The sequence below is a fragment of the Apodemus sylvaticus genome, chromosome 8 (genome assembly GCF_947179515.1).
Source record: "Apodemus sylvaticus chromosome 8, mApoSyl1.1, whole genome shotgun sequence".
In the NCBI taxonomy this organism is placed as follows: domain Eukaryota; kingdom Metazoa; phylum Chordata; class Mammalia; order Rodentia; family Muridae; genus Apodemus; species Apodemus sylvaticus.
This window is the reverse complement of record NC_067479.1, coordinates 56,919,247-56,931,995: the sequence shown is the minus strand read 5'-3', so window position 1 is coordinate 56,931,995 and position 12,749 is coordinate 56,919,247. Positions and strand designations below refer to the sequence as shown.

The 12,749-nt window shown below is 53.0% G+C and overlaps 1 protein-coding gene across 2 annotated transcripts; it reads right to left on the bottom strand.

Moving 5' to 3' along the window:
- Nucleotides 1-6,541: 6,541 nt before the first annotated feature.
- On the bottom strand, nucleotides 6,542-11,857 carry Fgf17 (fibroblast growth factor 17). 2 transcript variants are annotated; one of them, XM_052190488.1, is made up of 5 exons: nucleotides 11,823-11,857; nucleotides 11,623-11,659; nucleotides 8,826-9,003; nucleotides 8,463-8,569; nucleotides 6,542-6,956 (listed from the first exon to the last, which is right to left on the bottom strand). In XM_052190488.1, the coding sequence occupies exons 1-5, from the start codon at nucleotides 11,855-11,857 to the stop codon at nucleotides 6,663-6,665; spliced, it is 651 nt and encodes a 216-aa protein (XP_052046448.1). In that variant the 3' UTR covers nucleotides 6,542-6,662. The 2 variants fall into 2 exon arrangements, with proteins under 2 accessions (XP_052046448.1, XP_052046449.1); XM_052190489.1 differs by having other exon boundaries at nucleotides 8,826-8,970.
- Nucleotides 11,858-12,749: the final 892 nt, after the last annotated feature.

The following is a 12,749-nucleotide window of genomic DNA, read 5'->3' as shown; positions in this document are numbered from 1 at the left end:
GTCCTAGACAAAAGTCCTTGCCCAAGAGAACCTCTTTCTAGTCCCTCTAGGCCCAAATCCACTCCCCCAGCACCTCAGTCTCACGGCGCTTGGCAATACCCGGCACCGGGCATCAGTCAGACACCTCCAGCAGGAATATTTCTAGAGCCCAGTTGGCTCAGGAGGTAGGGCTCCCCCTGTCGGCCTCAGGTTGTCAAGGTCATCCCTTCCTAGGAGGAATGTGGTGTGGAGGTAGTGGTGGGGGTTAGCCAGGCCAGGAGACCCTCCTCTGGATAACTCACTCTCACTCCACTCTCTGATCATCTCTGACCTGCAGTCCTGCCCTATCTGTGGAGAACAGGGTTCTCTCCAGCTCGGTTCTTGAAGGCCCAACTTCCTCTGGAAGTCCAGGTGACCCAAGTTTCCTTTTCTGCGCCTCTTTCCTCCCTGTCATACAAATTTTCTTCCCCAGGAGATGGCCACACTGACCTTAGGCACCAGTTAACTCTGACCCAAGGTGAGTTTCGTCCATACCCTCAACCAACTGGCAAGGAGACCTCCCTCAGACAGGACAAGTATACCTTTGGAAGCTCTCAGGTCTTGTGAGGTAGCATTAGCAATCCCTGCAGACTCGCCTCTGGAAGAAAGAGGGTACCAGGCCCAGATACCCACTTCTGGGCTACTTTCTCCACAAAGGTCACTGATGCCACACTTCCTGAGAGGACTGTGGCCCAGGCAACAAGTTTCTCTGCCCATGTCTCGCTCCAGTGCCCAGGCCCCACCCCTCGCACCAACCTTTTGGGGAGGGGCAACACCAGGGGTGCCCCTATGCTGTCTAAATATTAACTCCTGGAAAGGTTGAACCAGGGTACATGGACATTGTAGAAAGCACAAAGACCAGACCCGAGGAAGAAAAGAAGGGTGAAAACCAAAAGTAGCCAGTTTAGGGCAGGTGTGATATCATATGTCTGTAATCCCAACACTTGGGAGGCTGAGACAGAAGGATTGCTGTGAATTTAAGACCAGCCCAGACTACACAGCTTGATTTTTAATAAATAAATAAATAAATAAATAAATAAATAAATAAATAAATTGAATAAGAAAAGGAGAGAAAGAAAAAGAAAGAAAAAAGAAACAAATAATTTTTAAAAGTGACTTTCTCAGCAGAGACTGAAAGCCACTTTCCCTTCCTGCTAGAGCAGTGGTCCTCAACCTTCCTAAGGCTGTGACCCTTTAATACAGTTCCTTTTGTGGTGGTGAACCCCCCCCCCAAGCATAACATTACTTTTGTTGCTACTTCATAACTGTAATTTTGCTACTGTTATGAATCTTGTAAATAAATATCTGTGCTTTCTAATGGTCTTAGGGAACTTCCGGGAAAGGCTTACTTGACCCCTGAAGGGGTTACCTTCCATAAGTCAAGGACCGCTGAGGTAGAGACTGGACTCTTATCTTCTAAGACCCCAGAGATGTAGCACCAGAACAGAGTCTGCCCCTCACTTCTCAAAGCCCCTTTAGTTCCTTCCTTGCCACACACAGCAGCAAAACTAACCTTCATACTTTGACCTGACACTCCAGCTAATTTTCATGTAAGCTCCTGGCTCCAGCCATACTGGGCTTGGGCAAGGAGCACTGAGTCCCTGCAGACAGCAAGCATCCCAACTTCAGGACCTACTAGGGTGAGGAGAATAATTTTCACAGCATAACTAAGGTGGTTCATATGAGCCTGCCTGCGTGTGTGCTGCCAGGCGTTGAGCTAGAGCTTAGTACATTTCAGCTCCTCATTTCCACACTTTTGTCCTTTTGAGACTCCGTAGCACAGCCTCAAAGATCGGCCAACCAGTCCTTTCTAAGCCTCCTACACAGAGGTAGGGTGCTCATCTTGATTTCCAAAACTTCTGGTCTACTATTTGGGGGATCTTTTTCTTTTTCTTTTTAAGAGAGAGTCTCATTATATAAGTAGCCCAGGTTGGCCTTGAACTTGAAATACTCATCCCTGATTCCCATGTGATAGAATTACAGACTTGTGCTACACCTGGATGCTCTTTTATCTCGATTTTAAGAAGGAGAGAGAATTCCAAGAATGCAGTGAAAGAACCAGGCTTTTATGGGTTAATCTCTCCAATTAAATTCAAGTGCCCGAAAGCTCCATCTTCTCCAACATTTTAATTAACGGGAGGAGCTGCACAGTACCAAAGGGAGGAAGAGAATACTTAATCCACAGTGACTGTTCGGAACCTTCTCTTCCCAGAGTATACCTGAGGGCTCTGGCTTCCCATCCTGTCTGCATTGAGACAGACAGACGGACAGCATGGTGCTGGGGAGCAGCCAGGCAAGAGCACACCAGGCGAACCCTTTAGAACTGAGAGACTCAGTTCTAAAGACCTGGAAATCCTAGCATCTGGGAGGCCGAGTCAGGAAAACTACTGCAAGTGTGAAGTCAGCCGGGGCTGCATAGTGAGTTCTAGGAAGATGTGCCCTGCAGAGTAAAACCCTGTCTCACAGGACCGTATGTGTGTATGTGCATATGTTTGTGTATTATTTATGTGTGTGTATAGATATGGAGTGACAGAGGAAGACATCTGACTAACATCAACCTCTGATCTGTCATACAGCACACAGACACACACACACACACATACACACGCACACCACCACCACCACCACCAACAACAACAAAAAAACAAAACAACAACAATAACAAAAAAAAAAACCCAAGGGGCCAAAAAGATCGCTCCGCATTTAAGAGCACTTGCTATTCTTTGGGAGGACTGAGGTTCAGCTCCCAGCATCCATTTTAAGTGATTCACAACACCCACGACTCTAACTTCTGGGAATCTAGCCTCCACTTCTGTTCTCTGAGGGCACCAGGCACACACGTGGTACACAGACATACGTGCAGACAAAGCACCCATACACATAAAACAAATAAAATTTTATTCAAAAAACAAAAGCAGGGCCAGAGAGATAACTCAGCAGGTAAAGGCAACTCACTGTCAAGCCTAAAGACCCGAGTTTGGTGGCTGGGACCCCCACAGAGGTGGAAGGAGAAAACCAGCTCCACCTGTTCTCTGTCCTTCACACGAATGCTGTGGAAAGTGTATGCACACATGTACCACACATACACACACACAATAATAAAATAAGCAAAACAGAGGGGTTGCACTTTGTGTGTGTGTGTGCGCGTGAGCATGCACGTGAACCTGTGCTCACAGGACATGTGTTCTTGTTTTGCTAGTGTCTATAAAAGCTTCATGTGGAGGCTGGATAGGAGGTTTGCAAACAGTGCTAGTGGCGAGCCTCACAGACGTGTGTGTGTGTGTGTGTGTGTGTGTGTGTGTGTGTGTGTGTGTCAGGTAAGAGAATGCACAGGAGTGGGTAGGCAGAGACTTCATTTATATAGAACCTTAGGAGGTCTGCCAAGGAGCCTTGCCAAAGCAGTGTATGCAAGGGAGTGAGGGCTGATGGGTGCCCATGGCTTCCAAAGTGACAACACTCAGGAGAGAAACCCATAGGTAGACTTAGAGAGGTTTCTACAGGAGCAGAGCAGCAGAGTCACGGAGGACAGCCTACTGTTAGGACTGGAGAGTGAGCCAGGTGGTGGTGGCACATGCCTGAAATCCCAGCACTCTGGGAGGCAGGGGCAGGCGGATTTCTGAGTTCGAGACCAGCCTGGTCTACAGAGTGAGTTCCAGGACAGCCAGGGCTACACAGAGAAATCATGTCTGGGGGGGGGGGGGGGGAACAAAAAACAAATCCAAAAAAAACCAAAAAAAGGACTGCAGAGTGGGGGTGGGGGGCACTGGCTCCTGGCATCCATCAGACATTGTTGACTGAGGTGACTTAAGTAGAGCCAGCTGTGTGGCGTCAGAGGCGGATGGACATCACTCCTGACTACCTTGCACCTGATCTTTGGAGATCTTTGGATGGCCAAGGGTCGGACAGAGGGATGGAGTGTTGCAGAGTCTATTTGGAGAGTGTGGTAACGCTACATCACAGGACTGGGGCCAGATCTCTGCTGCCTCCCTCCACCTTTTCTCCCTGGATGGATTCATCTTGCTCCACCCCCACCCCCGTAGCAAGAAGCAATTGTCAGAGAGACTGTTAGAAGCTGCTCAAGTATCCTGTGGGTCTGAAATTATTGAGAAGCCATTTTGCTATCACAGATTCCTTATGTTAATATCCAATATCCTCACTACCAGGGATCCATTCCTTTTAACCTGCTCCATTTATGTATTTATTTATTTTTGTATTTATTTAGGCAGGGTCTCAATCTTCTTGCCTTAGCTTCCAGCGGACTGGGATTACATGGGTATGCCACCATGCTTGGCTCTGCCCTCTCCAATTGTTGCCTTTTCCTGTCAAACCTGTCCGGAAGGCTCTGTGAACAGCTACCTGGGGTAGGGAGGCTGCCTGCTGGGCAGACACACTGAGAGTCCAGGAGTGGGTTTTGAGCCCCGCCTGGGATGGGATGGATTGGAGATGCCCTGGCTCGCTTCCTGGGTAACCCCGCTCTCCAAAACTGCCCTTCACTCATTGGCACACATACACTGTCCCTGCCTGCCAGGCCTCACCTCAGAAAACCAAAGGAAACAGTGAGGGCTTTCTGGAGCTGGCCCCAAGAGGCCTGTCTGTGCTGGGGAGGTCAAAGAGGGAGGGAGGGGCCGAGAAAGGCCCGAGAAGAAAGCAAGGCCAGACAAAGGGCCCGTCCACCTTTGAAGCTGTCTCTAACCCAAGAGGGAGGGTGGGGGGTGGGCCCATGCCCGGCTGGAGAGGCAGTCTAGAGTCTTAAAGAATGTCTCAAATTCCTGCAATAATCAGAGGGATCAGAGCCCCCCTCCTTCTCAGAGTCCTTCCAGCCCCCCAAAGTCCCAATACGCCACACCTTGGGGGCCCAACTCTTTGTCCTCAAGTAATTGCTGGGTGTTGCCCCAGTTTTAAAGTCCCATTGAACTCTCCAGTTATCAAACTGCAGCCCTAGACCACCCGCCCTACACACACCCCAGAAAACTACCCCCAACACGTCCGGCGGTCTTCGCTGGGATTAAGGCTCTTTGTGATGGGGGGACAGAAAAAAAGCAACCTGGTGAAAGCAATTATGACGAGCTGGAAGGAGAATGCGAGTCCTAGGCCTGCAGGACCTCCCTCTTGGCTGTGGTCGGCTCCACCTTCTAAATGGCCCCGGGGGTTGGGGCGGGGGTGGGGGAATGGGGGGGGGCGGTCAGGCTCCGTCCCAGCTCTGAGTTGGTTCTGTCTGCTGCAGCCCACCTCCGGTTTGGACTACGTCAGTGCCCTAGCACCTACAACTTCTGGACTTTTTGAAGTAATTCTTAGGAGAAGAAGGTTAGCTTTCATCCCTTTTCATCTCGCTTCATAATTCTCCTCGCCAACATTTTCTTAAATGGGACAACTTAGGCTAAGGAGTCCATCAGCAGGAGGGAGTGCTGAGAGGAGGGTCCCAGACACAAGAACCTCCTCCCCTTGACAAGATTACCATAGGAAAGGCGGTTTTACGGTTTCCACCCCCGAGGCACACCTGGAAATCTCTGGAAAGCCCACCCGAGAAGCTCGGTGGGGGCTGGGCGCCCTCCTCCTCCATTCCCAGCCTGCAACCGCTTCTAATTGAGGCTTGCCCTCAGGTGTGCCCCCGCCTCCGCCCCTAGGGGGACGAGGGAAGAACAAGGGGACACATTCTTGCCCCCACCCGCTTCCGCTCGCCCAGACCTCCTCCCACTCCCAGCCCAGCTCACCGGAAAAAAGCAATCTTGCTCCCTGCGAGGTGACTTCTGGCGTCCCCAGGCTGTGATCCTGCCACCACCCCCTCCTCCCCCGGGCCTGGGCCTCACAGGACGCCTGTCCCTGCCAGCAGCCGCTCAGGGCCGCGCCTAGGGGTTGGGTTTTCTTCTCTCCTACAGGTAGCAGGGACACTGTCGCGTGAGCCTGGACATCGGAGCCCGCGGAGGGAGGGGCCGCTAGTCCCCCGGGTTTGGGCGCGCCTTGGCCTCTCGGTACCGCGCAGCGGGACCCGCAGGCTGCAGCGCCTGTGTGCCCAGGCGCCCATCTTCCCAGCTAGCACCTGACTTCTCGGTGCTGCCAGCCCCAGACACGCTGTAGTTGGGTTCTGTGGTCTGACTGCCCACCTTTCTTCAGCGGACCCGGTTGCAGGAAAATGGTTTTATTCTGGGGCTTGGGGTGGGGACGCAGGCCTGGGGCGAGAAATAATAAGAGTGGCTGACTGGCTTTTGTTTCTTTTTCTGTCTGTCTGTTTTTGGAAACAAAACCGTAAGTCCCTTCCGTCTGGCCAAGAGTTTGGATATTTGGTTCAGATTCAGGGAGGTTCTGGGAGCAAGATTTGAGCACAGTTGTGCAAGATCTGGAATCTGCTGGCCTGCCCCCTTATTTCAGGTAGACGCTGGCAAGCAGACATTTGAGGTCAAGGAGACCATATTTCTTCTCCCGGGGCCTGCCTCTGGCCTCGAACCCGTTCCACAGAATGGTGCCCACCCTGCGATACACAAGTACTGTCTCTTCCCAGTGGGAATCAGAAACGTCATGCCCTCGGGATCCTTTTGGAGTCTGGCTCCCCACCTTCCACCCCAGTCCCCATCTTTGGATGAGTTAGAGAAGAGAGGGGAGGCTGCTGAGGGGCACCTACCCAGCCGTGCACACTACGGCCTCCCTGACTACGTTTGGGACTGGGGCCTCCGAGTGCGCTTGGTCCTGCGAGTGGGGGCGGAGCCCACGAATTCGAACTGCTTCTGCCTTTCCGCGTGGTTGGGGAAAGGCAGCTGGCCTTGGTAGAGGCGCTTGATGAAGTGGGCCTCTCGCTGGTTCTGGCGGCTCCGGGAGGCCTGGCGTGGCCGGCCCTGCCGAGTGAAAGCCATGAACCAACCCTCATGGCGGGCGTTCTGGAAGGCTGTGTAGTTGTTCTCCAGTACGATCTCGGTGAACACGCAGTCTTTGCTTTTCCCACTTGGCTACGGAAGAAAGGAGCAGAGGAGGGAAATTTGTCCATTTACCCTTGTTGGGTTGTCTTGCCTTTGGGCCTAACTTTTATGGAACCCAATGGAGTCAGAGCTGAACTTAAGTCATTAGCACTTATGTCTCCTGAAGACGCCTTGAGAGAATACCGAATCTCGGTTCCCTCAGATGTTCACATGTAGGGCCAAGATCGGGTAATAATAATTCAGTGCTGGGGGGTGGGGCTATAGCTGGTGAGAATTCTATGCTGTCCTGGTAAAAGCTGTCCTGGAGACAGGACCGGAGAGAGGGATGGGAAATAGCCATCCCCTTGACCCCACATGCCTTGCCTTCTTACAGGTGAGAAATGAGAGCACCAGTTAGAGCTAGAAGACTGGACAGTTCTAAGGGTGTGGGGTGCTCTGTCCGCACAGAGCTTTCACAGTGCTCGGTGTGAGTCTCGCCTGTCACTTCCACCATGCACACTGAGCTTGCGAGAGCTTTGACTGCACACGAATGCCCCTGCCTCCGGGCCTCATCACCTCACAGCTCTCCACATGGCTGCCACACAAACACATCGCCTACACCATCATGTGGATGGTGAGTGCCTCCTGGTCGCTGCCGGGGGAATGTCCCTCACAGCAGCACAAGGTTTCATGTGGATGCCCTGTCCCTTCAGCAGGCCAGGAGCTACAGGGACTCTTAAATAAATAGAGATTGAGGGGCTGGAGACATGGCTTGGGGGTTAAGCTCATTGGCTGCTTTTCCAGAGGACCAGAGTTTGATTCCCAGTACCCATATGGAGGCTAAAAAAAACAAAAAACAAAAACCCATAACTCCTGTTCTGAGGGATTAACTCCTCTTCCGGCTTCTATAATCATTTGGTATTTAGATATGCATGCGGATAAAACACCCATACACGTGAGATAGAAATAGGTATTTAAAAATCAATAGAGACAGAGGCAGGCAGATTTCTGAGTTGGAGGCCAGCCTGGTCTACAAAGTGAGTTCTAGGACAGCCAGGGCTACACAGAGAAACCCTGTCTCGAAAAAAACCAAAAATCCAAAAAAAACGAAAAAAAAAGAAAAAAAAATCAATAGAGAGTTGGAGAGATGGTTGCGTTGTTAAGAGTACTGACTGTTGTTGCTGTAGCAGAAACCTGGGTTCCCTTCCCAGCACCTATGTGGTGGCTCACAACCATCTGTAACTCCAATTCCAGAGGATCTGGTCCTTTCCTACCTCCACAGGCACCAGGCACACATGTGGTACACAGACATGCATGCAGACAAAACACTCATATACACATGAGAGAAAAATAAATCTTTAGACAAATAAAAAGAAATTAAATAGATTGAGGGATGGGGTGGTTGCCAAAATAAGACCTCATCCTGTCAAGCAGGAGCCCCAGCTTTAACGGGGTGCATTAGATCAGCAGCAGGAGGGAGATGCGCGGCTGTGGCCTTGCCTGTCCTTACTCCAGTGGGGAAGACACATCTGTCTGCTGCCCATGTGCAGGACTCACCTTCCCAATCAGCTTGCCTCTCTTGTTCATACAGATATACTTCTCGCTCTCTGCCCCCTTGATGCGGACTCTGCTGCCGAATGTATCTGTCTCCACGATGAGCTTGGCTATGATGGAAGAAAGGAAGAAAGACCTTAGTCTATCAGGGCTGCGGCTCAGGGATGTGCAAGGGTTCTCCCCAAACTGTCTGCCCTTTAAAGTCAGATCAAAGTGATGGTAGACTATCAGGCTTGCAGCATCAAGAGACTTCCTCTCTGCCCACAATACCTCAAGCCCCCTGACCTGGGAGCAGGGAGAAAAAAAAAAAATTCAGGGACTAGTCTAGGCAGGTACAAGTGGCCTGGGGCAAGGGCCAGGTCTTACCGAACTTGTTGCCATCCTCAGCGGTGGCAGAGATGCGACGCCCGGTGACCTGCACGTGCTTGCCACTGGTCCGGCTGTAGAGCTGATACTCACGGATTTGCCGCCTGCTCAGCTGGTCAGTCATAGCGCCCTGGTCCCTCACGTACTGGTTAAAATTAGGAGACGGGTGACTCTCCCCCTTTGCGGTTACCAAGGGAAAAATAGTGTCAATTTGCTTTGGGTGACACCACCATTGGCCCATCTGGGGAGAGGGGTGAGGACCTAAGTGCAGTGGGGCTGGCTGTGTGCCCTGCAGTGTATGGTGCAAGCTAAAGGCTGCCTCTGCCCGAGATCTTCCCAGGAAGCTGCATGGACCAGTTGTTAATTTTGGGAACTTGTGATTGTCGGTCTTGGGAAACACAATGAGACAGTACATATCTGCAATCATAACAGGTTGCTAGAAGAAACCTATAAGGCTGTGTGTCCTGTCCCATGTTCTATAGGACAGGTGCATGGGACATGCAACTCACAGCCAGAACCCCTTCTTCTTTTTCTGGGGTCTTGGCTCCATTAATCAGGATCACTAGATCCGCACCCACCCCCAAACTCTGCCACTATCCTTGAAAGGTCCCAGCCCCAGCACACACCTGGCACAGAGCAGATGGTTTGTTAAATGGGGTGGGGGTGGGGCTCTTAGATTCTTATAAAAAATGTCCTAGAGGTTCTTCAGAGAGAGAGAGAGAGAACCCTAGTGTAGGGGAGAGGCAGCAGTAGAAGATGGTACCAGCGGCTGCTCTCATGGTCACCTGCCTGTGGCAGTTATCTAGGTACTTAGTAGTCCACCTCCTAGGATGGCTCAAGGAATGTTTCCACCATTCAGCAAGCCTGTCCAGGACCACAGCTCCACACTGGGGTTTGCCTTACCCAGCCTTACCTGAGTAGGACAGAAACATCACTGCCCCATCTCCAAGGTGCCCTCTAGGGTGACAGTTGTCAGCTGCTGGTTCTAGCTTCAACTCAGCCTGCAAGACTTGGGCAGGGACAACCCTTCCCTGCCGCTATTGCCTAATTTTAACTATAATGGTCTCAGGCTGAATGCCAGTCACTTGGACCAAGACAGAGCCAGACCCAGCTCAGCATGGATTAGGGACCAATATCCTCGACAGAGGGGTGGGTTCTATCAATTTAGGGGGGAGTGGTTGAAACCTCAAGGCCAAGGTTTAACCTGCACAGGGTTGACCCCTTCAAACTTTGTGTCACTGTCCTTTCCCAGCACCAGTCTGTAAAGGTCAGGAGTTTCCAGACCTCTAGGAGAAGAACAACATCTTTGGGACCCCCTGTGCATCCCTCCCTGGAGAAACTTGAGACCAGTGCTTGTGGTGAGGAGCACACCGCTGCTTCACTCTCACAGGCCTCCCTGGGGGTGGGTTCCTGTCCATCTCCGCCTCAGCCTTCTGGCCCAGGTTCAGGATGTCCGCCCCACTTGGCGGGCAGCCGTCTCCTGGCAGTCTCTTCCAGGTCAGGGGCAGATAGCAGTCCCCCAAAGCCCCCTCCTCTCCTTGTCCCCCTTCAAGTCTTTCACAAAAGTAGCCCACGCCCTCCCCGCCCCCCACAGCCCACAGCCCACAAGTCCCTCTCCCACAGGACTTTGCCTGTTCCTTTCATGTCCCCGCTGTGGGGGACCTCCCCTTCCTCCGCGGCAGACAGCTGCTTGTCAGACAGCCCCTCAAGCATAGCTGTGCTTCAGCCTGTTGCTCCCCTCAGGGGGGTGAAGGGGCACTTCAAGGGGGAAAGGACAGCCTTGCCACCTTCCCCGAGTCCTGAATGGGGCCTCAGCCAGGCCATAAACGCCCAGGCCAGCAGCACCATTGTGCTAATTTCCTTTCCAGAACAGGTTGGACCCACCCCCAGCCCCCTCCCTGCCAGGCTGGGGGCTTTCTTCTTACTCTCCCTAGATGTGTGAAGCAAAAGGCCTGGAACGGGCTAGAGAAAAGGGGGGAAGGAAAAAGGGGGGTGTTGTCTCTCTCCCACCCCCCCCACTGCTTCAAAGGCAGCCCCTTCCCACTGAAAAGGCATTTACCTTAAAAAAAAAAAAATAGTCCCCAGTGGATGGGAAGAGAAGCAGGCCTCTGGCCTGGGAAAGCAAGACCATGTCTCCCCAGAGCGAGCGGTTCTGGACCAGTGCATTTTAATAGCTGCACTCTTATGAAGGATGACAAAAAAGGGACAGGGCCTCGCCTTGAGCTGGGGGCTGCAAGCTTGGGGGTGGGAGAATGGAGGGGCCGAGAGGTAAACCCTGAATTCCATTCCAAACAAACCTCTAGGCTTGACCTAGGAACCCTCGAGGTAATGGGTCTACCTGGTTGGATACTCTAATGTGCCGAGACCCTGGCCACCTCTGGTCCAAGCATGTGGGTAAGAGTAGCCGGCGGACTGGACACGTGGTATCCAACCCAAACCTTTTAGGTACCTGCAGGTACAAACCTTACCTGAGCTCTTGCCTTCATTGGCTTCTAACTGCCCGGGGCTCTCTCCCGCAGGCGTAAACACCACACCACACCACCCTTAGCCCTCTGAAACCCAGCACAGAGGGATGAAGGGAGACTCAGGACGATTGTCTAACCAGGATGGTTAGAAAGGCCCGAGAGGCAAACTTCAGGCTATCCCCCATTTCCATTCAGTCTGTTCTCCAACCCACCTTCTGAACTGATCCTCCAAACATCAACAGTTGCTTGGTTAGGGGAGGCCAGTCCTGCCTCCCCTCCTTCGAGGTGAGGTGGGAAAGGTTGGGGGTTGGGGGCTAGGCAGGGGTGCCTACCTGCGTTTGACAGCAGAGAATCAAGAGCTGCAAGCACCTGTTTGGGGAGACAAGGCAGTTCCAGGTGTGGGCACCCCAGAGCACCTCCCTCCCCCACCCTTGTCTTGCCCCACCTGCCCAGGGTGGGGTGGGGGGGGGAGGTATACTATTCCTGGGGCTGGAAATGGTAAAAAGAACTCCGGCGCAGGCAGCACACTTACAGGGTAAGATTAGGCAGCAGGCGGGCGGCTCCCATCGCTGGAGAGACTTCTTGGGGCGATTGCCTCTCTGCTCCCCAAACTCAGGAGCGGATGTGGGCAGGCCCCTGGGGTAGAGTCCCAGAGAAGCCAAGGTCTCTCGGAGCCACAGGTTTTCAGGGACGAAAGGAGATGGAGGAAAGGGAAAGGCTAGCTGAGGGGGCAATGACGGGGAGGCGTAATTGAGAGACTGAGGTGCGAGGTGTCCACCTTCCGGGCCAGTGAGGCTGCGAAGCCGGAGCTGGTTCGATTGGCGTACCCGCTCTCTTGGGCTACTGGCCTCGGGCAGGGGTCCCCGGGTGCAAAAGATGGAGCTGAGAGAGCGTCCTCTCTCAGGAGGCCGGCCCCTGCGATCTCTCTGGATTTATTCCTGACCCGCACCAACCTGCCGGTCTCTGTGAAGTGCGGGGCCAGCGGCAGGCACAGGGAGGGAGGCGCCTTGCCCGCCCCCCTCCTCAGGGTCAGCAGCTCCCGCCCGCCCGCCCTCAGGTTTGATGCCGCAACCTCATCTCCTTGAGAATGAGCTGCAGGTACCGAGCTGGGGCTGGGGTCTCGAATTCTGGCTCCGGTGGGAATTCCCAGAAGCAGCCTTAAAAGGAGGAGCCTCCCTCCAGGGAGCAGGGGTGGGCTTGGCTTGAGCGGCTGCTGGCTCAGCTCTCTGCTGTCACCCCTTGCCACCAGGAAGGAGGGGGAAGGCTGCGAACAGTGGGTGCAACAGGTTGAGGCCAGAGATGGGGAGCCAGGTGTAGCTCTTGAAAGATCTCAATGTTCACAAAAGCTGGTTTGAGATGGAGACCCGAAGAAGTGTGGGAGTCACTTTTGCCTGGGCCTTCGTAGTCTATTAAAAAAAAAAAAAGGAGGGAGGGGTCAGCTATTGGAGTATTGGAGTAC